This window comes from Lampris incognitus, chromosome 19 (genome assembly GCF_029633865.1).
Source record: "Lampris incognitus isolate fLamInc1 chromosome 19, fLamInc1.hap2, whole genome shotgun sequence".
Taxonomy (NCBI): Eukaryota; Metazoa; Chordata; class Actinopteri; order Lampriformes; family Lampridae; genus Lampris; species Lampris incognitus.
This window is the reverse complement of record NC_079229.1, coordinates 1,066,434-1,091,391: the sequence shown is the minus strand read 5'-3', so window position 1 is coordinate 1,091,391 and position 24,958 is coordinate 1,066,434. Positions and strand designations below refer to the sequence as shown.

Below are 24,958 nucleotides of genomic sequence, written 5' to 3'. Positions count from 1 at the left end.
ATGGCTTGTAAACTGTGGCTGTTGCGGCCGCTCTTCATCCTCCTCTTCCTCTTGGTGGGACTGCTGGGAGAGCCAGGGGACAAAACGCCCAGACGCAGCAGAAGGGACATCAATGACCAGTGAGTCAGGTTTCAGGGGACAAACTTAATTGATGCCCTCTGACTCCATGTACCAGTTCTGCTGATACATGGGACTATTACAGACCACTAGTGTGAAACAGTATTAAAGCTGATTTGCAGTGAAAGAGAATGACCTGTCTTGATTTAGAAAATGATTTTTAAAGAATTAAGTGATTCATGGAACACAGTATAAACATTTTGGGGGAATGCTGCTTTCTTCTTTCAGCCAATATTCCCAAAAATGCTAATAATTACGTCTTCTGAAACTGAACTGTTTTGTCTGCTTTTGGCTCAAGATGAATCAGGAGTTGAACTCTGTCCTATCTGCTGCACTGTCTGCCAGAAATCCTGTTTTAAGAGCAGGTCTGTTATTACATAAATCTGGAAAGCAAGATTTCCAGCTGGCATGACGAGTAACGCTGTGAAGCTGCGGCTAACAGTCCAGGAACGCTGCATGTGAGCAGTGTTAAGAGATGGGAGGTGTTTCTTTGAGGCTAACAGTGGGGATGAAGCTGCTGTTGGAAGGAGAAGACTTCACCCGTCCTCATGTTGTTAGATTGGGGACTGGCTGTATAGTGAGGTGGCTTCTGACTTGATGGTCTGGCCCTTGTAGACCCCGCATGCTGTCAGACAATGGCCACCTGGTCTTCTCCACTGGCGAGTATAAGGAGATCCGCTTCCAGCCATCTGGATCAGGGAAGGTCAAAGTGGGCAGTGAGGACCTCACACAACTCCTGAGTCAGGTAGACACACACACACACTCTTCAACCTTCTCAAATGGCCTTGTGCTGACTCCTGTCTTCTCCCACCTGACCCAGACCTCTGAGCATGTGTTTGGTTGCGAGCACGACTTGAATCATGTGTCTGCTATCAGTGCTGAACAGCTTGTTAAGCCTCAAACCAATTTCAGTCTTTCAAGTAGCCCGTGTGTATAGGGATCATGTTCATTAGAATGCTATAAAGTTGGTAATGACTTTATAAACCAATGAACATTTTACTGCCCTTGTTCCCGCTCCCTTGTCTTGACACTTTGTAAAGCTCTGCAGAATTTAACGCTTACTGCTCCCCTCATCACGAGACCTAAAATGATTAACAGCTTTGAAAGCAGACACAGCTCTTTTACTTGGACCAAAGATCGGCGCACAGTCGTTCCAGAAAATTGAGCTACAACAACTCAAAATTGGAAACATGATTTCTGCTTATGCAAGATTTGAAAATGTCTTGGTGAAAAAAGTTCATTATACTTAAACCACAGTGTACGACATCGATGCCCTTAACACGTGTAGTGCTGTAGCAAATCTGACTGCAATGCAACACAACAATTTCCATATAATTACATGGTGAACAATGATCATTATAATGGATTGCACAACATTTTCAAGTTGTGTTATTTATACACTGCTCACTGAAAATGTATATCGGCAGTCCACGCTGGTGACATGGTTTTCTGAGAGAATGTCTACAGAGGCCCTCCAAAGCATTAAAAATGTGGGCTCCCAACCTGGCAACCCAAAGTATTTATTAGTGTTTAATAACATCTTATTACTGTTTTATAATGCATTCATAAATTACAGGGGTACCTTAAGGTCAGTGCTCGGTCCCCTCCTCATCTCAATATACACCTCATCAGTTGGTGCAAACATCCACTCCCATGGTTTCTCATACCACTGCTACGCTGACGACACCCAGCTCTTCCTATCATTCCCGCCAGCTGACCTCACAGTCTCGGCACGGATATCCTCATGCCTTGCTGATATCTCTGCATGGATGAAAGGACGCCAACTTCAGCTTAACCTATCTAAGACTGAGATCCTTGTCATCCCAGCCAGGCCATCCTTACAACAACAGATCAATGTCCAGCTTGGATCAACCCAACTCATGCCCACAAAGTCTGCCCAAAACCTGGGTTTCATGATTGATGACCAACTAACCTTTAAGGGTCACGTGGCCTCGACTGCTCGGTTGTGCCGTTTTGCCCTGAGCAACATCAGTCAAATTAGACCTACCTGTCTGAGCATGCAGCACAACTTCTGGTACAGGCTCTTGTAATATCACGCATTGACTACTGCAACTCCTTACTGGCAGGTCTGCCTGCATGCACTTTCAAACCTCTGCAAATGATCCAGAACATGGCAGCCCGTCTGGTCTTCAACCAACCCAGAACAGCACATGTCACGCCGCTGTTCATACCCCTCAATTGGCTCCCAGTAGCTGCCCGCAGCAAATTCAAAACCTTGATGCTCGCTTACAAAACAGCAACTAAAACGGCTCCCGCCTACCTGAACTCCCTCATTCAGGTCTACACTCAGTCCCTACCTGAACTCCCTCATTCAGGTCTACACTCAGTCCCTACCTGAACTCCCTCATTCAGGTCTACACTCAGTCCCTACCTGAACTCCCTCATTCAGGTCTACACTCAGTCCCTACCTGAACTCCCTCATTCAGGTCTACACTCAGTCCCTACCTGAACTCCCTCATTCAGGTCTACACTCAGTCCCTACCTGAACTCCCTCATTCAGGTCTACACTCAGTCCCTACCTGAACTCCCTCATTCAGGTCTACACTCAGTCCCTACCTGAACTCCCTCATTCAGGTCTACACTCAGTCCCTACCTGAACTCCCTCATTCAGGTCTACACTCAGTCCCTACCTGAACTCCCTCATTCAGGTCTACACTCAGTCCCTACCTGAACTCCCTCATTCAGGTCTACACCCAGTCCCTACCTGAACTCCCTCATTCAGGTCTACACCCAGTCCCTACCTGAACTCCCTCATTCAGGTCTACACTCAGTCCCTACCTGAACTCCCTCATTCAGGTCTACACTCAGTCCCTACCTGAACTCCCTCATTCAGGTCTACACTCAGTCCCTACCTGAACTCCCTCATTCAGGTCTACACTCAGTCCCTACCTGAACTCCCTCATTCCGGTCTACACTCAGTCGCTACCTGAACTCCCTCATTCAGGTCTACACTCAGTCCCTACCTGAACTCCCTCATTCAGGTCTACACTCAGTCGCTACCTGAACTCCCTCATTCAGGTCTACACTCAGTCCCTACCTGAACTCCCTCATTCAGGTCTACACTCAGTCGCTACCTGAACTCCCTCATTCAGGTCTACACTCAGTCCCTACCTGAACTCCCTCATTCAGGTCTACACTCAGTCCCTACCTGAACTCCCTCATTCAGGTCTACACTCAGTCCCGCTCACTACACTCTGCCAATGAAAGCCACCTGTCACTTCCTCCACAATGGGGCCCTAAGTCACTAGCCAGACTCTTGTCTGATGTAGTTCCTCGGTGGTGGAATGAGTTACCAAACTCCATTCGATCCGCTGAGTCCCTCTCCATCTTTAAGAGGAAGCTAAAGACCCAGCTCGTTCTTGAACATCTCCACACCTGATAGTATTAAAAAATAATAATAAATTGCTTCTATGCACTGCCTTTGTGCACTGCCTGTTGACACCTATGTCCTACCGGACTTGAACCCAGTTTTTTGGCACTTACTTGCATTGTCACCTCCTGACTAGATCCTCCTGACTAGATCTTTGCTTGTGTTGTATTAACTCTCAGATGTACGTCGCTTTGGTTAAACACGTCATCTAAATGAAATTGTAAATTGTAGTTATTGACTAACAAAGGAATCACTTCTCAGCACTTTATAAAGTATGTTTTATAGCACTGTGCTGCCTGTAACTGTCTTGAGATTGTGTAGGGATTTGTTTTTTCTCTGCAGCTTGTGTATAAACACTCATGGATACCTTGTCTGGTTTCAGATCAAAACCAATAAAGCAGACATCGATAACATCAAGGTTCATGGAGGTGGAGTATCTCCTGAAATCACCAACAAACTCAACCAGCTGGAGGCCAGGGTACGACCAGAGACATTGCAATTAAAACTACAGCTAATGTGGTGTGAACCAGTGTGTTCAAACCTTCCGAGATGGAGCTTTTCCTTCTTTAGTTCCGGGTGCTGGCTGACCTAAGGCAATAGCTATGTTCAGAACAGACAACCCTCAAAATTCTCTTCTGGCCTGGATAATATGTCTGCCTTCATCCTACACATATCTAAACTATAACAAATATGTTAACAATGCCACTGACCAGTTTCTTTTTGCCTTTCCTTGAATTCCAGGCCACAACACTTGAGACAAAAGTGACCTCGCTTGAATCGGTAAAATTCCAGCCTAGTAGTCTGTGCTGCTTTGTCCTACAAAAACACACATCTGCTTCACTTATGAGACATCTTTATTATCAGCTAGAAATTATTTGATAACCATGGTAACGTTAAAGCATGGCACAGCTTGCAACAAGATGATGTCATACGGACATGCACTATTCCTTATTGGGCCTATCCTGTTCTAATCTGTTCTATTCTATCCTATTTTGTTGTTATATCCTATCCTGTTCTATTCTATTCTGTTCTATCTTATTCTGTTTTGCTCTGTTCTGTTCTATTCTGTTCTATCTTATTCTGTTTTACTCTATCTATTCTATTCTATTCTATCCTATTGTTTTTTTCTGTTCTATTCTGTTCTATCATATTATGTTCTATCTATCTATCCTATTCTGTTTTGCTCTGTTCTATTCTGTTCTATCTTATTCTGTTCTACTCTATCTATTCTATTCTATCCTATTGTTTTTTCTGTTCTATTCTGTTCTATCATATTATGTTTTATCTATCTATCCTATTCTGTTTTGTTCTGTTCTATCTTTTTCTGTTTTGTTCTATTCTATCCTATTCTGTTTTGTTCTATTCTATTCTATTTTGTTCTATCCTATTCTGTTTTGTTCTATCCTATTCTATCCTATTCTGTTCTATTCTATCCTATTCTGTTTTGTTCTATCCTATTCTATCCTATTCTGTTTTGTTCTATCCTATTCTATCCTATTCTATCCTATTCTGTTTTGTTCTATCCTATTCTGTTTTGTTCTGTTCTATTCTATCCTATTCTGTTCTATCTTATTCTGTTTTGCTCTGTTCTACTTTAATCTATTCTATCTATCCTGTTCTGTTGTGTTCTATTCTGTTGTGTTCTATTCTATCTTACAGACAGTCAGGCGGCAGTCCTGCAGCAGTAATCCCTGTCAGAATGGAGCGACCTGTCTGAATCTATTGGACGCGTACCACTGTGTGTGCCCCAGTAACTGGGCTGTGAGTAGGACGTGTTTCAAACCTTGTTCTAATTATTTATTTTTAACTTTAAAATTGTATTCAGAACAGCAGGGTAGAATGGGTTTCTAAGGACTAGTCATAGTTTAATGGCTCTGTGTTTGTAGCAGTAGAAACTGGTTTACTACTGAATAACAATTTAGGAAAAGGACTCTGCTGAATGTCAGATGTGGGGGGACCAGCCTTCCTTGACCTTGTCATCCTAACAAGACTAGGGAACGAACAGTGTGTGTGTGTGTGTGTGTGTGTGTGTGTGTGTGTGTGTGTGTGTGTGTGTGTGTGTGTGTGTGTGTGTGTGTGTGTGTGTGTGCTGTCCGTTGCAGGGTCCTACCTGTGCCACTGATGTAAATGAGTGTCAGGTCTTAGCAGGCACCTCACACGGGTGTCAGAATGGAGCAACATGTGTCAACACGCCCGGCTCCTTCACGTAAGTCCCAACACAACGCAACACACTGACTGCTGTTATATGACCCGTTAGCACGTGGTGTTTATACTCCGTCACATGTTGTGTCATCGATTTATGGCAGTTTGGATAATTTGATGAGTGAGCAGGGCTGTAAAAATGAAACACGATGAGACAAAGGTAGAACCTCTCAAACCAGCACCATGCTATGCAGCCACCCTTAATAGTTGCATTAATATTCATGTAACTTGTTGTTGTTGTTGTTGTTGTTTTAAGAGCGACCCTGTATTTTGAATATTAGCACAGTCGTGCTCTGCTGTTGTTGAGCTTCAGGGATACTGTGCTACTGTGCACGCTTGACTTTAATGCCTCAACAACAACAACAGCAAAAAGCCTACATTTTACACATTTCCCTGTAGGGGGCAAGGATTCAAGTAGATAAGTAGATTTAATGATGTGATTCATTTTCTGAATCATTTATGATGATTCATATGCTGGTTGGGCAGCACGGTGGTCCAGTTGTTAGCACTGTTCCTCACAATAAGAAGGTCCTGGGTTCGAGTCCCAGGTCTATGTTCTCCCTGTGTCTGCAATGGGGTTTTTTTCTTGGTGCTGAGGTTTCCTCCCACTACCAAAAAGACATGCATGTTAGGGTTAGCAGTAGAACGACCAGGATGTCTCTCCTTCCTAAAACGACTGTGGACGGTCAAAATGATGGCCGGTTTTTAAACTCTATATTGTGTCAAGATAAATACCCAATTGATACATTAATGCATTACATATGTTAGTATGTCTGTTATGAAACTAACTGACACCAAAACGAGCATTTTAACAACTCTAATACTGTAGCAAATTCGGGGGGGGGGGGCAGCACGGGAACCGCCACAGCCGGGATGCGAACCCGTTTCTCCTGCACCAAAGGCGACTCCGTTAACCAGTCGACTAAAAGTGCTGCCCGTCAGCCAATGGCGAGCAAGTCTCTTGATCCATATGTGCATGTGACAATACTGCTTTAAGCAGTTTAAACTTCAGAGAGACGTGGTGGAACCTGAGCAGCAAAACTGGACAAGTGAAAATATTACCTTGTGGTGACCCACATCTGTATATCGAGAGACATTCACCTAAGAGGACGGTGTACCTTTAAGGGAAGAGGCGAGGGGTCAGATAATGCACTTCCGCTTCCGGTTCACAGTCAGTTCAGTGTCGTTGTCAGATGTATGACATGCTAAGTTGGAGCTAGTAAACTACCTCGACTACGTCTACTCTCACGTCTCCTGTCTCGTTGTTTTCTAACTCCACAACCTGACACACAACACGGACAACACACACTGCTAATCTGACAGCGCAGCAAGGCCGTAAAACGGGACATGTGCTAAGGGACGGGAAGTTGCCAAGGGACGAGAAGTTGCTAAGGAAATGACGCGAAACACACGTGACATGACGCGCACGATGACGCGAGAATTACGCGCGGTCATTTTGACGGCTCATGGTCGTGCTAGGTAGATCTTATAACTTTTTTTGTGCAGCTGATCTAAAACTCATTTTAATGCAGACATGTGCAGTTTTAGGAGCGGAAGGTCTGTATCTTTTTTTGTCCACAGTTATTAAACTTTGAAAATGACCGCCGCGGTCGCCCTAGTGGTTTTTAAGTTGCGGTCGTTGTTTGGGACTGTTTCAGCCATCCATCCATCCATCATCCAAACCGCGTGTCCTGCTCTGACGTAAGGACTCGTGTGGGGGACTGTTTCAGCCATCCATCATCCATCATCCAAACCGCGTGTCCTGCTCTGACGTAAGGGCTCGTGTGGGGGACTGTTTCAGCCATCCATCCATCCATCATCCAAACCGCATGTCCTGCTCTGACATAAGGGCTCGTGTGGGGGACTGTTTCAGCCATCCATCATCCATCATCCAAACCGCGTGTCCTGCTCTGACATAAGGACTCGTGTGGGGGACTGTTTCAGCCATCCATCATCCATCATCCATCATCCAAACCGCTTGTCCTGCTCTGACATAAGGGCTCGTGTGGGGGACTGTTTCAGCCATCCATCATCCATCCATCCATCATCCAAACCGCTTGTCCTGCTCTGATGTAAGGGCTCGTGCGGGGGACTGTTTCAGCCATCCATCATCCATCATCCAAACCGCTTGTCCTGCTCTGACATAAGGGCTCGTGTGGGGGACTGTTTCAGCCATCCATCCATCCATCATCCATCATCCATCATCCAAACCGCTTGTCCTGCTCTGATGTAAGGACTCGTGTGGGGGACTGTTTCAGCCATCCATCATCCATCATCCATCATCCAAAGCGCGTGTCCTGCTCTGACATAAGGGCTCGTGCGGGGGACTGTTTCAGCCATCCATCCATCATCCATCATCCAAACCGCTTGTCCTGCTCTGACATAAGGGCTCGTGTGGGGGGACTGTTTCAGCCATCCATCCATCATCCATCATCCAAACCGCTTGTCCTGCTCTGACGTAAGGACTCGTGTGGGGGGACTGTTTCAGCCATCCATCCATCCATCCATCATCCAAACCGCTTGTCCTGCTCTGACATAAGGACTCGTGTGGGGGACTGTTTCAGCCATCCATCCATCCATCCATCATCCAAACCGCTTGTCCTGCTCTGACATAAGGACTCGTGTGGGGGACTGTTTCAGCCATCCATCATCCATCATCCAAACCGCTTGTCCTGCTCTGACATAAGGGCTCGTGTGGGGGGACTGTTTCAGCCAGCCATCCATCCATCATCCATCATCCAAACCGCTTGTCCTGCTCTGACATAAGGACTCGTGTGGGGGACTGTGTCAGTATGTATCCACTGTCAGTTCTGGTGGCACATGTCCCGTTATGTAGCCTTGTTGCCTTGGCTGGATTAGCAGTGTGTGTTGTCCGTTGGTGTCTCGGGTAATATTTTCACTGTTTCTGTTTCGCTGCTCAACTTCCGCCATGTCTCTCTGAAGTTTAACCTGTTTAAACACAGTTATAGTTGTGAACATGTTGATGTTGGTGTCAGTTAGTTAGCCTCTTAACAGACACACTAACATGTGTAATGCATTAATATCTCAACTGGCACAATATAGAGTTTAAACCCCAGCGGTCATTTTGACCGCTCATGGTCGTGCTAGGTAGATCTTATCATAACTGTTTTGTGCGATTGATCTAAAACTCATTTCAATGCAAATATATGAACTTTTTGAAGCATCCAGGGAGCGGCAGGTCGGTGTCTCTTTCTCACAAGGTTATTAAACTTTGAAAATCCAGAACAGTCATACCGACTGTCTTGGTCGTTCTACTCCTGCCTGTGCCCCTGAGCAAGGCAGTGGAAAGAAGAACTGGAGGTGGTTCCCGGTCGCTGCAGATGCCCACTGCTCCTATACAATAGCATGGTTACAAGCACAGCACACATTCATCGTAACCATACTATGACAAAATGAAAGTGGCTTCCTTTCTTCCTTTCTTTCTTTCTTTCTTTCTTTCTTTCTTTCTTTCTTTCTTTCTTTCTTTCTTTCTTTCTTTCTTCTTCTTGTGTCTGTGTCAGTTGACTTATAGTTCAGATTGTCCTGTAAAGTGTGTTGTGGTCTGCCCCCTGTTCCTTTCTTTCTTCTTCTTGTGTCTGTGTCAGTTGACTTATAGTTCAGATTGTCCTGTAAAGTGTGTTGTGGTCTGCCTTCTGGTCCTTTCTTTCTTCTTCTTGTGTCTGTGTCAGTTGACTTATAGTTCAGATTGTCCTGTAAAGTGTGTTGTGGTCTGCCCCCTGGTCCTTTCTTTCTTCTTCTCGTGTCTGTGTCAGTTGACTTATAGTTCAGATTGTCCTGTAAAGTGTGTTGTGGTCTGCCCCCTGGTCCTTTCTTTCTTCTTCTTGTGTCTGTGTCAGTTGACTTATAGTTCAGATTGTCCTGTAAAGTGTGTTGTGGTCTGCCCCCTGTTCCTTTCTTTCTTCTTCTTGTGTCTGTGTCAGTTGACTTATAGTTCAGATTGTCCTGTAAAGTGTGTTGTGGTCTGCCTCCTGTTCCTTTCTTTCTTCTTCTCGTGTCTGTGTCAGTTGACTTATAGTTCAGATTGTCCTGTAAAGTGTGTTGTGGTCTGCCCCCTGGTCCTTTCTTTCTTCTTCTTGTGTCTGTGTCAGTTGACTTATAGTTCAGATTGTCCTGTAAAGTGTGTTGTGGTCTGCCCCCTGGTCCTTTCTTTCTTCTTCTCGTGTCTGTGTCAGTTGACTTATAGTTCAGATTGTCCTGTAAAGTGTGTTGTGGTCTGCCCCCTGGTCCTTTCTTTCTTCTTCTTGTGTCTGTGTCAGTTGACTTATAGTTCAGATTGTCCTGTAAAGTGTGTTGTGGTCTGCCCCCTGGTCCTTTCTTTCTTCTTCTTGTGTCTGTGTCAGTTGACTTATAGTTCAGATTGTCCTGTAAAGTGTGTTGTGGTCTGCCCCCTGTTCCTTTCTTTCTTCTTCTTGTGTCTGTGTCAGTTGACTTATAGTTCAGATTGTCCTGTAAAGTGTGTTGTGGTCTGCCCCCTGTTCCTTTCTTTCTTCTTCTTGTGTCTGTGTCAGTTGACTTATAGTTCAGATTGTCCTGTAAAGTGTGTTGTGGTCTGCCCCCTGGTCCTTTCTTTCTTCTTCTTGTGTCTGTGTCAGTTGACTTATAGTTCAGATTGTCCTGTAATGTGTGTTGTGGTCTGCCCCCTGGTCCTTTCTTTCTTCTTCTTGTGTCTGTGTCAGTTGACTTATAGTTCAGATTGTCCTGTAAAGTGTGTTGTGGTCTGCCCCCTGGTCCTTTCTTTCTTCTTCTCGTGTCTGTGTCAGTTGACTTATAGTTCAGATTGTCCTGTAAAGTGTGTTGTGGTCTGCCCCCTGTTCCTTTCTTTCTTCTTCTTGTGTCTGTGTCAGTTGACTTATAGTTCAGATTGTCCTGTAAAGTGTGTTGTGGTCTGCCCCCTGGTCCTTTCTTTCTTCTTCTCGTGTCTGTGTCAGTTGACTTATAGTTCAGATTGTCCTGTAAAGTGTGTTGTGGTCTGCCCCCTGTTCCTTTCTTTCTTCTTCTTGTGTCTGTGTCAGTTGACTTATAGTTCAGATTGTCCTGTAAAGTGTGTTGTGGTCTGCCCCCTGGTCCTTTCTTTCTTCTTCTCGTGTCTGTGTCAGTTGACTTATAGTTCAGATTGTCCTGTAAAGTGTGTTGTGGTCTGCTCCCTGGTCCTTTCTTTCTTCTTCTTGTGTCTATGTCAGTTGACTTATAGTTCAGATTGTCCTGTAAAGTGTGTTGTGGTCTGCCCCCTGTTCCTTTCTTTCTTCTTCTCGTGTCTGTGTCAGTTGACTTATAGTTCAGATTGTCCTGTAATGTGTGTTGTGGTCTGCCCCCTGTTCCTTTCTTTCTTCTTCTTGTGTCTGTGTCAGTTGACTTATAGTTCAGATTGTCCTGTAAAGTGTGTTGTGGTCTGCCCCCTGTTCCTTTCTTTCTTCTTCTTGTGTCTGTGTCAGTTGACTTATAGTTCAGATTGTGCTGTAAAGTGTGTTGTGGTCTGCCCCCTGGTCCTTTCTTTCTTCTTCTTGTGTCTGTGTCAGTTGACTTATAGTTCAGATTGTCCTGTAGAGTGTGTTGTGGTCTGCCCCCTGTTCCTTTCTTTCTTCTTCTCGTGTCTGTGTCAGTTGACTTATAGTTCAGATTGTCCTGTAAAGTGTGTTGTGGTCTGCCCCCTGTTCCTTTCTTTCTTCTTCTCGTGTCTGTGTCAGTTGACTTATAGTTCAGATTGTCCTGTAAAGTGTGTTGTGGTCTGCCCCCTGGTCCTTTCTTTCTTCTTCTTGTGTCTGTGTCAGTTGACTTATAGTTCAGATTGTCCTGTAAAGTGTGTTGTGGTCTGCCCCCTGGTCCTTTCTTTCTTCTTCTTGTGTCTGTGTCAGTTGACTTATAGTTCAGATTGTCCTGTAAAGTGTGTTGTGGTCTGCCCCCTGTTCCTTTCTTTCTTCTTCTCGTGTCTGTGTCAGTTGACTTATAGTTCAGATTGTCCTGTAAAGTGTGTTGTGGTCTGCCCCCTGTTCCTTTCTTTCTTCTTCTTGTGTCTGTGTCAGTTGACTTATAGTTCAGATTGTCCTGTAAAGTGTGTTGTAGTCTGCCCCCTGTTCCTTTCTTTCTTCTTCTCGTGTCTTTGTCAGTTGACTTATAGTTCAGATTGTCCTGTAAAGTGTGTTGTGGTCTGCCCCCTGGTCCTTTCTTTCTTCTTCTTGTGTCTGTGTCAGTTGACTTATAGTTCAGATTGTCCTGTAAAGTGTGTTGTGGTCTGCCCCCTGGTCCTTTCTTTCTTCTTCTTGTGTCTGTGTCAGTTGACTTATAGTTCAGATTGTCCTGTAAAGTGTGTTGTGGTCTGCCCCCTGTTCCTTTCTTTCTTCTTCTTGTGTCTGTGTCAGTTGACTTATAGTTCAGATTGTCCTGTAAAGTGTGTTGTGGTCTGCCCCCTGGTCCTTTCTTTCTTCTTCTTGTGTCTGTGTCAGTTGACTTATAGTTCAGATTGTCCTGTAAAGTGTGTTGTGGTCTGCCCCCTGGTCCTTTCTTTCTTCTTCTCGTGTCTGTGTCAGTTGACTTATAGTTCAGATTGTCCTGTAAAGTGTGTTGTGGTCTGCCCCCTGGTCCTTTCTTTCTTCTTCTCGTGTCTGTGTCAGTTGACTTATAGTTCAGATTGTCCTGTAAAGTGTGTTGTGGTCTGCCCCCTGGTCCTTTCTTTCTTCTTCTCGTGTCTGTGTCAGTTGACTTATAGTTCAGATTGTCCTGTAAAGTGTGTTGTGGTCTGCCCCCTGGTCCTTTCTTTCTTCTTCTCGTGTCTGTGTCAGTTGACTTATAGTTCAGATTGTCCTGTAGAGCGTGTTGTGGTCTGCCCCCTGGTCCTTGGCTCGGTGCGTTTCTGTTCTGCCATTGTACAGCGGGTCATGGCGGTGCATCATGTGCTTGTTGCTGGTGTGTCTGTACAGCTGCAGGTGTTCTGCAGAGTGGTCCGGTTCCCTCTGCACGGTGCGGTACGACGACTGCAGGAGCGGAGAGCAGAACCTGTGCGTGCACGGCATGTGTATAGACGCAGACCGAGTCACACCTGGACAGGTAACCCACTCGTACTTTTACATTCAATCTTAACATTTATTTATTTATTTATTTATCATTTGTGGCATCCAGGAAGTGTAGTGGTCTATTTCGTTGGCTACCAACACGGGGATCGCCGGTTTGAATCCCTGTGTTGCCTCCGGCTTGGTTGGGCGTCCCTACAGACACAATTGGCTGTGTCTGTGGGTGGGAAGCCAGATGTGAGTATGTGTCCTGGTCGCTGCACTAGCACCTCCTCTGGTCGGTCGGGGCGCCTGTTTTGGGGGGGTGGTAGCGTGATCCTGCCACGCGCTACGTCCCCCTGGTGAAACTCCTCACTGTCAGGTGAAAAGACGTGGCTGGTGACTCCACGTGTATCAGAGGAGAGGTGGTAGTCTGCAGCCCTCCCCAGATCGGCAGAGGGGGTGGAGCAGTGACCGGGACGGCTCGTAGGAGTGGGGTAATTGGCCGGATACAACTGGGGGGGAAAGGGGGGGGAATTAAAAAAAAAGATTATTCTTTCCCCCAAAATGTTGGAATAATGTAAGATATTTATCAGGCAGGTTTTACAGGATTCCTTCAGGAAGTTTCCCGGAAATGATTTGAAGGACTTGTACTAGAAACAAGTCAATGCGCTCTTCAAAGTAGTATTTCACTTTCAAATGTTGACGTTTTTACATCTCAGTAGGCTCAACATCCATAGAAGTCCAGGAACAGTCCAACCTTCATTACTGGGTCTTTACTGGGTCTTTACGGGGTCTTTACTGGGCCTCTTATCAGCATTTGTGTTTTTGTTTCTTTGCCACACATGGCAGTATTGAGAATTGTAGTTTGTTTTACGCCTCAGAATGTGTTGAGGGCACAACAGAACATTACCTCCTTATTTGTTTAGATTTTTTGGTCGTTTTTCATTTGGTTTTGTGTGGTTTTTGGCTGGGTTTCCAAAGCAAGCGTTAGATGGCGGTGACTTCGCGGTATCCTGCTGCCTGATTGGACTCCTATGGAGATATGAGCTACAGCAATAGATTGATGTCCTCTAAACTAATGTCCTCTCTGCCCCCTGCAGCTGCCTTGCAGGGATGGATGCTGAGGTAGTTTTATGTGGCAGAGTATGAGCACCTCTCTTTACTAGGCTAAATCAATGCAAGGCTGTCAAACCGGTGAGGATGAAGTCATGCAAGCCCTTGTTTTCTCAGTGGTGTAGAGGAGATGAGCGTAGAGCTGTTTGCCATTACATGTGGAGAGGATTACAGTTTCACAAAATGATGTTCATAAAGATGTTTTCTCTTTTAATGACCAGCCCAAGTACAAGTGTATTTGTGACAGCGGATGGCAGGCCCCAGCTGGAAATCCGGCCTGTGTGGCGGACGTCAACGAGTGTGATCTCCCCACCAAACCGTGCCCCACCAACCCGCCTGTGACCTGCCACAACACCCAGGGCTCCTTCTACTGCGGCTCCTGTCCAGCAGGTCAGCTTCCTACCTTAACTAGAGGTTAAAGGGCGAATTCACTGAACAGAGGTAGCACATGACAACACCTGCAGCTGTTCCCAGTCGTCTCAGGATCTCTAGGGCAGCAGTGAAACCGGGTATTTCTGGCTGCCAAGTGACGTATCGTGACGCCAGTCACATAACCAGCACAGAGGATTGTATTGATGACAGTACCAAAGCCCAATGCATTCTGGTACATGAAGGTGATGTGGAAAAGACTGAGCAGAAAACCAGTTTTTCCGTCAATATAATGCACAGTGAGGTCTTTATTGCTTCAATCAATTACATTACCCATCAGTGCTGTTTGAAAATCAGAGAAATGTTCCTTTAACGGAGTCAGTCAGACAGTGGGACAATCTCATAATGGCCTGTGTCTTCGCTTAATTTTAGAATTAGCTCATACCGACTGACACGGGGCGGCACAGTGGCCCAGTGGTTAGCATAGTCACCTCACAGCAAAACGGTTCTGGATTCGAGCCCCAGGGTAGTCCAACCTTGTGGGTCGTCCGGCGTCATCCGGCTGTGTGGAGTTTACATGTTCTCCCGGTGTCTGCGTGGGTTTCCTCCGGGTGCTCCGGTTTCCTCCCACAGTCCAAAGACATGCAAGTCAGGTGAATCGGCCGTACTAAATTGTCCCTAGGTGTGAATGTGTGTGTGTGTGTGTGGGCCCTGTGATGGCCTGGTGGCCTCTCCAGGGTGTCTCCCCGCCTGCCACCCAGTGACTGCCGGGACAGGCTCTGGCATCCCCATGACCCTGAGAGCAGGATAAGTGTTTTGGATAATGGATGGATGGACTGACTGACACTGTTAATATTTAGAAACTGTTGTTAATTCCAGGTATAATATGGGCCATGAATCGTATTTATAAAACTAAAACTGATTTCACAGTCTTGGTTGACATGCCTCCCCAGTGTCGTGTGGAGGTCGGGGACAATACCTGTGGAGTGTCAGACTGGGGTCGTGGTTCCCATATTCAAAAAGGGGGACCGGAGAGTGTGCTGCAATTATTGGGGCATCACATTGCTCAGCCTCCCTGGGAAAGTCTGTTGTAGGGTTGCTCAAAAGGAGGCTCCGACCGATTGTCGAACCTTGGATCCAGGAGGAACAATGTGGATTCCATCCTGGCTGTGGAACAACAGGCCAACTCTTTACCCTTGGAGAAGTGCTGAGGGGGGCATGGGAGTTTGACCAGCCACTCAAAATGTGTTTTGTGGACTTGGAGAAAGCTTACGACCTTGTACCCCGGGGCACTCCATGGGGGGTACTGTGGGAGTATGGGGTACTGGGGCAGTTGCTACAAGCCATCCGGTCCTTGTATACCCAAAGTGAGAGCTGTGTCCGCATTCTCGGCACAAAGTCAAACACATTTTCGGTGGGTGTCGGACTCCGCCAAGGTTGTCCCTTGTCTCTGATTCTGTTTGTGATATTCATGGACAGGATCTCAAGGCACAGCCAAGGTGAGGAGTGTGTCCGTTTTGGGAACCTCAGAATTGTGTCTCTGCTCTTCGCAGATGTTGTGGTTTTGTTGGCTTCATCAGAACGCGACCTCCAGTGCCCACTGGGGCAGTTTGCAGCTGAGTGTAAAATGGCCGGGATGAGAGTCAGCACCTCCAAGTCTGAGGCCATGGTTCTCTACCGGGAAATGGTGGATTGCTCCCTCCGGGTTGGGGATGAGTTGTTGCCTCAAGTGAAGGAGTTCAAGTATCTCGGGGTCTTGTACACGAGAGCGGGAGATTGACATGCGGATTGGTGCAGCATCAGCAGTAATGCGGACGTTATACCGGACCGTTGTGGTGAAGAGGGAGCGGAGCCGGGACGCAAAGCTCTCGATTTACCAGTCAATCTCTGTTCCAAACTTCACCTATGGTCATGAGCTTTGGGTAATGACCGAAAGGGTGAGATCGTGGATAGAAGTGGCTGAAATGAGTTTCCTCCGTAGGGTGGCTGGGCTCAGCCTTAAGAGATAGGGTGAGGGGCTCGGACATCCTGACGGAGCTCGGAGTGGAGCCGCTGCTCCTTTGTATCGAAAGGAGCCAGTTGAGGTGGTTCAGGCATCTGATCAGGATGCCTCCTGGGTGCCTTCCTTTGGAGGTTTACCGGGCACGGCCAACTGAGAGGAGACCCTAGGGTAGACTCAGAACTTGCTGGAGGGAGTACATGTCCAATCTGGCCTGGGAATGCCTTGGGATCCCCCAGGAGGAGTTGGAGGGCGTTGCTGGGGAGAGGGATGTCTGGAGTGCCCTACTTAGCTTGCTGCCACTGTGACCCGACCCCGGAGAAGCGGCTGAAAAAAAAAAAAGATTTCACTCCTCGTTTTTTTTTAAAATGTATTTCTAGTTTCTACCCTTATCCCACCCGATTAACCCGATGGCATATGGCCGGAACTCTTGTGGAATAACTCCCCTGGCTCACGTTTCCACAGGAAGGAGATAGTCGTAATACCAGCTTCCTTCAAACTCGTGTCGGCTGCTCTCGCTATTTTACATGCTGAAGCCTCCTCACATGGATTGCATCACCTTCAAGGAGATGTAGAGAGAATGCTTTTGGTTGCTTGGCTGCAGGTGCCCGGATGGGCCAGAGGGGTCGCTGGAGAACAACGAGTCCCCGAATACTACACCGATCTACACCCACTATCCCTCGGGTAAGGGTGGTCTACGGGGTCCTCTTCTACGGACCCCGTAGACGGTCTGGCCGTAACCGGTTACGGCGAGTCTGGATTACGAACCCCCCACCCACATGACGAGCGGACTGCAAGAACGGCGGTTTATTCCACTCAGCCGTTAGAGCGGCACTCCTCATTTTAAAGTGTTTGTACATGGTTGAAGACACACATGCTTGCATAACCATGTCTTTCCTCCTCTCACACCCTATTGACCAGTCCTTTTTTTCTCCCCCAATAATGGACATCTCACCTAAGGTTGGCAAGGCAATGGCTACAGCTGTCAAGATGTGGATGAATGTGCAACCAATAACGGCGGCTGTTCCACTTCTCCCATGGTGCAGTGTCTCAACAGTATGGGCTCCTTCCACTGTGGGCCCTGCCCTCCAGGTATGTCCTAGAGAAAACGCCAGGTCCAGTAGGTCACTCTTCTGATCAGAACAGATCAGTGCAAACTGCATGACATGCCCACACAACACTGTGCAGTTGAATCCCACCCTCTCCCCTCATCCCACTCACACCCTCTTACCTCATCTCACTCGCACCCTCTCCCCTCATCCCACTCACATCCTCTCCCCTCATCCCACTCCCACCCTCTTCCCTCATCTCACTCACACCCTTTCCTCATCTCACTCGCACCCTCTTCCCTCATCTCACTAGCACCCTCTTCCCTCATCTCACTCCTCATCTCACTCACACCCTCTTCCCTCATCTCACTCCGACGCTCTTCCCTCATCCCACTCCCACTCTCTCCCCTCATCCCACTCCCACCTTCTCCCCTCATCCCACTCAAATCCTCTTACCTCATCTCACTCGCACCCTCTTCCCTCATCTCACTCCGACGCTCGTCTCTCCCACCCTCCCATCTCACTCCCACCCTCTCCCCTCATCCCATTCAAATCCTCTTACCTCATCTCACTCGCACCCTCTTCCCTCATCTCACTCACACCTTCTCCCCTCATCTCACCCAAATCCTCTTACCTCATCCCACTCACACCCTCTTCCCTCATCTCACTCACACCCTCTTCCCTCATCTCACTCGCATCCTCTTCCCTCATCCCACTCCCACCCTCTCCCCTCATCCCACTCAAATCCTCTTACCTCACCTCACTCGCACCCTCTTCCCTCATCTCACTCCCACGCTCTTCCCTCATCCCACTCCCACCCTCTCCCCTCATCCCACTCAAATCCTCTTACCTCACCTCACTCGCACCCTCTTCCCTCATCTCACTCCCACGCTCTTCCCTCATCCCACTCCCACCCTCTCTCCTCATCCCACTCAAATCCTCTTCCCTCATCCTACTCACATCCTCTTTCCTCATCTCACTCACACCCTGTTCCCTCATCTCACTCGCACCCTCTTCCCTCATCTCACTCCGACGCTCTTCCCTCCCACCCTCCCATCTCACTCCCACCCTCTCCCCTCATCCCACTCAAATCCTCTTCCCTCATCTCACTCACACCCTCTTCCCTCATCCCACTCAAATCCTCTTACCTCATCTCACTCACACCCTCTTCTCTCATCCCACTCAAATCCTCTTCCCTCATCTCACTCACACCCTCTTCCCTCATCCCACTCAAATCCTCTTACCTCATCTCACTCGCACCCTCTTCCCTCATCTCACTCCGACGCTCTTCCCTCCCACCCTCCCATCTCACTCCCACCCTCTCCCCTCATCTCACTCGCACCCTCTTCCCTCATCTCACTCGCACCCTCTTCCCTCATCTCACTCACACCCTCTCCCCTCATCCCACTCAAATCCTCTTACCTCATCTCACTCGCATCCTCTTCCCTCATCTCACTCGCACCCTCTTCCCTCATCCCACTCACATCCTCTTCTCTCATCTCACTCACACCCTCTTCCCTCATCCCACTCACATCCTCTTCCCTCATCTCACTCGCACCCATTTCTCTCATCTCACTCGCATCCTCTTCCTTCATCTCACTCGCATCCTCTTCCCTAGTCTCACTCACAACCTCTTCCTTCATCCACACAACACTGTGCAGTTGAATCCCACATATTGTCAGTATTTCTTCATTGTGTGTTATAAAATGAAGCAGCAGTGAGTTCAGATCCTTCCCTCATCTCACTCTCACGCTCTTCCCTCATCCCACTCCCACCCTCTCCCTTCATCCCACTCAAATCCTCTTCCCTCATCTCATTCACACCCTCTTCCCTCACCTCACTCGCACCTTCTTCCCTCATCTCACTCCCATCCTCTCCCCTCATCCCACTCAAATCCTCTTACCTCACCTCACTCACACCCTCTTTCCTCATCTCACTCACATCCTCTTCTCTCATCTCACTCACACCCTTTCCTCATCTCACTCACACCCTCTTCCCTCATCTCACTCGCATCCTCTTCCCTCATCTCACTCACACACTCTTCCCTCATCTCACTCACACCCTCTTTCCTCATCTCACTCACACACTCTTCCCTCATCTCACTCACACCCTCTTTCCTCATCTCACTCACACCCTCTTCCCTCATCTCACTCAAATCCTCTTACCTCATCTCACTCACATCCTCTTCCCTCATCTCACTCGCATCCTCTTCCCTCATCTCACTCACACACTCTTCCCTCATCTCACTCACACCCTCTTTCCTCATCTCACTCACACACTCTTCCCTCATCTCACTCACACCCTCTTTCCTCATCTCACTCAAACACTCTTCCCTCATCTCACTCACACCCTTTTTCCTCATCTCACTCACACACTCTTCCCTCATCTCACTCACACCCTCTTTCCTCATCTCACTCACACCCTCTTCCCTCATCTCACTCAAATCCTCTTACCTCATCTCACTCACATCCTCTTCCCTCATCTCACTCGCATCCTCTTCCCTCATCTCACTCACACCCTCTTTCCTCATCTCACTCACACCCTCTTCCCTCATCTCACTCACATCCTCTTCCCTCATCCCACTCCCACCCTCTCCCCTCATCCCACTCAATCCTCTTACCTCACCTCACTCGCACCCTCTTCCCTCATCTCACTCACACCCTCTTCCCTCATCCTACTCACATCCTCTTTCCTCATCTCACTCACACCCTGTTCCCTCATCTCACTCACACCCTCTTCCCTCATCCCACTCACACCCTCTTCCCTCATCTCACTCACACCCTCTTCCCTCATCTCACTCGCATCCTCTTCCCTCATCCCACTCGCACCCTCTTCCCTCATCTCACTCCTCATCTCACTCACACCCGCTTCCCTTATCCCACTCGCATCCTCTTCCCTCTTCTGACTCGCATCCTCTTCCCTCATCCCACTCAAATCCTCTTCCCTCCCTCTGTTGTATGCTGACAAAACAAAGCCAAGGCACCAAAATGATGAATTTCAAATTTCCTTTGAAAAAAACAGTATTGTCACTGCGTTGATTAACAAAGTGATTCTTGTTGGGCGCCTGGGTGGTGTGGCAGTCTATTTCGTTGGCTACCAACACGGGGATCGCTGTTTAGAATCCCCATGTTACCTCCGGCTTGGTCAGGCGCCCCTACAAACACAATTGGCCATGTCTGTGGGTGGGAAGCCGGATGTGGGTATGTGTCCTGGTCGCTGCACTAGCGCCTCCTCTGGTTGGTTGGGGTGCCTGTTTGGGGGCAAGGGGGAACTGAGGGGAATAACGTGATCATCCCACATGTGACATCCCCCTGGCGAAAGTCCTCACTGTCAGGTGAAAAGAAGTGGCTGGTGACTCCACATATATCGGAGGAGACATGTGCATGTGGTAGTCTGCAGCCCTCCTTGGATCAGCAGAGGGGGTGGAGCAGCAACCGGGATGGCTCAGAAGAGTGGAGTAATGGGCCAAGTACATTTGGGGAGAAAAGGGGAAAAATCTAAAAAAAAAAAAAAAAAGAAAAGTTGTTGCAGTTGTGAAGTTTCTCAGGTCACAGCACACAGTAAGTGTTTCTTGGTACCAGGTAGCAGGTAAGTACTGATGCCCACATCCTTCCCCTCGCTTACATCACAGCTTTCAGAGTTTTCACGCTGTGACTTACTGGAACAATCTGCAGAATGTTCAGAATAAAAAAGGGCTGGTTTTTTAGATAATAAGTGAACTAATTCGGACCCGGACAATCTGACATCCATCGTATATAAAGGTCTAGATGGAGCTTTGTCTCCTCAGCAGTGGACTCGCCTTCATTTGTGCTTCCTCACATTGTGTGCAGGCTCACGAGTATTCCCTAGAGAAGAAATCTGCCCTTGTTTCACCCTCATCAGCTCCATCTGATGCCGTCACCTCTCCCGTCTAATTTTAGATGTATTCCAGATGGCAGACTAAAAGGTGTCTGAGTTGCGGGGCTTAGCTGTAAGCCTATTGAGCAGCACATGGCCGGCCGGAGCCAGCAGTGACCCTGCTCAAGGGCTCAACCTCTCCTTCTTTCCTTCTCAGTGTCTGGCACCTCATCCACTGGACTGATTGCTGACCAAAGGGTTTCATTTGAAAACAACATATTGATCATGGAAAGAAAGTAGAGCAGTATGTGGTGTATTGACTGTAATGCTGCCTCACCCGATTAATCAGACTGAGAATCTAACATTGTCCTGTTTTCAGTCACTGTCTGAGCCACGTCTCACTATTTGCTGACCTGCACACCAAAATGGCTTGGTAAAAACTAAATCTGATTTTATCACAATCAGAAACACTTTGTGTGTTGTTTAATTTTATTGTACACATGAACGAGAGCGAACGCCAGCCAGGAAGACTGTGGAAACTGCCGGTCTGTATGGGCTAGCAGTTAGCTTAGCCTGCCCTGCTTCCGCATCCTGTCAGACCGCCCTCAGTGTTTCCTGTTTGGGCACAGCTCCGGTCAGGCTGTGGTCCTTGGGCTCACAGGACGCAGCAGACCAATCTCCCTCAGCCGATCCAGCGCCAGCTCTCCCAGCCCTCGAACGAAGACACAAACTTAGACGCACACATGGACAAAGACACTGCATGGACGGTACTGGGTGAGGCCGCCACAAATGTGAATTTGCGCTGCCATCTTCCCACACTGGTACTGGGTGATGCCACTGCAAACGTAACTTTGCGCCGCCATTTTCCCACACGGGAAGTGAGGCTTATTTTCAAGGTTCATATGTGGATGAACTCTGTTTTACCACAGGTTATGAGGGAGATGGTAGAACCTGCACTCAGAGCAACATCTGTGCCTCCAACAATGGCGGCTGCTACCCGCTGGCTACCTGCTCCTCCAACCCAGGTACATACACTCACATGCAACCCATCCCCGCTTGACACACACACACACACACACACACACACACACACACACACACACACACACACACACACACACACACACACACACACACAGAGTCAGTACATTCATTCAGTAGGACCTGTGTCAGTTGTCCTGCTGCATCCTGTGGCCGGTGGTGACGGGGCATCTGAAGTCTTAAGGATCATTTAGTATTTTAATGTTTAACAGTTTCCTTCACCTCCTCCTGCACCAGATCCATCCAGCTGAACGACACTCACTGATCACTGCAACATGCTGTCAACTGACTTACATGATGCTGCAGTGCAGTAAATACCCTGTTGTATCATGTATATCATGATACATATGAGTATCATGATACACACAGCATGATATGTATCATGTATATCATGATACATATGAGTATCAAGATATACATGATACATATGAGTATCAAGATATACATGATACATAGTATGCGTATCATGATATGCATGATATACATGATAATGTATCATGATACATACCATGTATATGATGCTTTATTTCCCTCTTACAACACACGGGAAACATCTACCTATGGGGTGAAACATTTCCCTTGTAAAATTCCTTTTTTAATTTTTTTTGTGGATTTTTTCCCCTTTTTTCTCCCCATTTGTACCTAGCCAATTACCCCACTCTTCTGAGCCGTGCCGGTCGCTGCTCCACCCCCTCTGCTGATCCGGGGAGGGCTGCAGACTACCACATGTCTCCTCTGATACATGTGGAGTCACCAGCCGCTACTTTTCACCTGACAGTGAGGAGTTTCACCAGGGGGACGTAGCACGTGGGAGGATCACGCTATTCCCCCCAGTTCCCCCTCCCCCCGAACATAGAGGAGATGCTAGTGCAGCGATCACGGCACATACCCACATCCGGTTTCACACCCACAGACACGGCCAATTGTTTGTCTGTAAGGATGTCCAACCAAGCCGGACGTAACACGAGGATTCAAACCAGTGATCCCCGTGTTGGTAGGCAGCGGAATAGACCACCACGCTACCCGGACACCGAAACTTTTTTTTTGCAGTTTAAGTTTTATCTTGGAATATTGTTATTTCAGGACTCAGTGAGCTGGTCCAGTAGAAGAAATAAAAGAAAACGAGAGTCAGAGTTGTTTGATTTGATTTCTCTGTGTACATTATTTACAAATAACAATCCTTCAGAGGGCGTCCGGGTAATTTGGCGGTCTATTCCGTTGCCTACCAACACAGGGATCGGTGGTTCGAATCCCCATGTTGCCTCCAGCTTGGTTAGGTGTCCTTACAGACATAATTGGCCGTGTCTGTGGGTGGGAAGCCGGATGTAGGTATATATCCTGAATGCTGCACTAGCGCCTCCTCTGGTCGATCAGGGTGCCTGTTCAAGGGGAGGAGGAACCTGGGGGGAATGTCGTGATCCTCCCACGCGCTACGTCCCCTGGTGAAACTCCTCACTGTCAAGTGAAAAGCGGCTGGTGACTCCACATGTATGGGAGGAGACATGTGGTAGTGTGCAGCCCTCCCCGGATCAGCAGAGGGGGTGGAGCAGAGACCAGGACGGCTCGGAAGAGTGGGGTGATTGGCCGGATACAAATGGGGGGAAAAAGCAAAAAAAATCCTTCGGCAAACCACTCAGACACGGCGAGAACATGCAAACGCACACAGAGGACCACCCCCAAGGTTGGACTAGCCCAGGGCTTGAACCCAGAACCTTCTTGTTGTGAGGCAACCACGCTAACCACTGTGCCGCATGTTCTCCCAGTGTCTGTGTGGGTTTCCTCCGGGGGCCCCGGTTTCCTCCCACAATCCAAACACAGGTAGGTCAGGTGAATCAAACACAGGTAGGTCAGGTGAACCGGCTGCACTAAATTGTCCCTAGGTGTGTGTCTGTGTGTGTGTGTATTTGTGTGTGTGATGGTTTCCTCCGGGGGCCCCGGTTTCCTCCCACAATCCAAACACAGGTAGGTCAGGTGAATCAAACACAGGTAGGTCAGGTGAACCGGCTGCACTAAATTGTCCCTAGGTGTGTGTCTGTGTGTGTGTGTATTTGTGTGTGTGATGGTTTCCTCCGGGGGCCCCGGTTTCCTCCCACAATCCAAACACAGGTAGGTCAGGTGAATCAAACACAGGTAGGTCAGGTGAACCGGCTGCACTAAATTGTCCCTAGGTGTGTGTCTGTGTGTGTGTGTATTTGTGTGTGTGATGGTTTCCTCCGGGGGCCCCGGTTTCCTCCCACAATCCAAACACAGGTAGGTCAGGTGAACCAAACACAGGTAGGTCAGGTGAACCAAACACAGGTAGGTCAGGTGAATCAAACACAGGTAGGTCAGGTGAACCAAACACAGGTAGGTCAGGTGAACCAAACACAGGTAGGTCAGGTGAATCAAACACAGGTAGGTCAGGTGAACCAAACACAGGTAGGTCAGGTGAATCAAACACAGGTAGGTCAGGTGAACCAAACACAGGTAGGTCAGGTGAACCAAACACAGGTAGGTCAGGTGAATCAAACACAGGTAGGTCAGGTGAATCAAACACAGGTAGGTCAGGTGAACCAAACACAGGTAGGTCAGGTGAATCAAACACAGGTAGGTCAGGTGAATCAAACACAGGTAGGTCAGGTGAACCAAACACAGGTAGGTCAGGTGAACCAAACACATGTAGGTCAGGTGAACCAAACACATGTAGGTCAGGTGAATATAACACATGTAGGCCAGGTGAACCCAACACAGGTAGGTCAGGTGAACCAAACACAGGTAGGTCAGGTGAATCAAACAGATGTACACTACCGTTCAAAAGTTTGGGATCACATTGAAATGTCCATATTTTTGAAGG

At 47.8% G+C, this 24,958-nt stretch overlaps 1 protein-coding gene across 1 annotated transcript in view; it reads left to right on the top strand.

Annotated features, from left to right (window-relative positions):
- cubn (cubilin (intrinsic factor-cobalamin receptor)) overlaps nucleotides 1-24,958 on the top strand; it is a 217,937-nt gene continuing 192,979 nt past the window's right edge. The window contains exons 1-10 of the mRNA XM_056299826.1: nucleotides 1-119; nucleotides 733-862; nucleotides 3,891-3,986; nucleotides 4,250-4,288; nucleotides 5,168-5,269; nucleotides 5,611-5,714; nucleotides 12,646-12,772; nucleotides 14,052-14,220; nucleotides 17,159-17,290; nucleotides 22,014-22,109. Of these exons, the coding sequence (XP_056155801.1) occupies nucleotides 1-119; nucleotides 733-862; nucleotides 3,891-3,986; nucleotides 4,250-4,288; nucleotides 5,168-5,269; nucleotides 5,611-5,714; nucleotides 12,646-12,772; nucleotides 14,052-14,220; nucleotides 17,159-17,290; nucleotides 22,014-22,109 (1,114 nt within the window). The remainder of the gene's footprint in view (nucleotides 120-732; nucleotides 863-3,890; nucleotides 3,987-4,249; nucleotides 4,289-5,167; nucleotides 5,270-5,610; nucleotides 5,715-12,645; nucleotides 12,773-14,051; nucleotides 14,221-17,158; nucleotides 17,291-22,013; nucleotides 22,110-24,958) is intronic.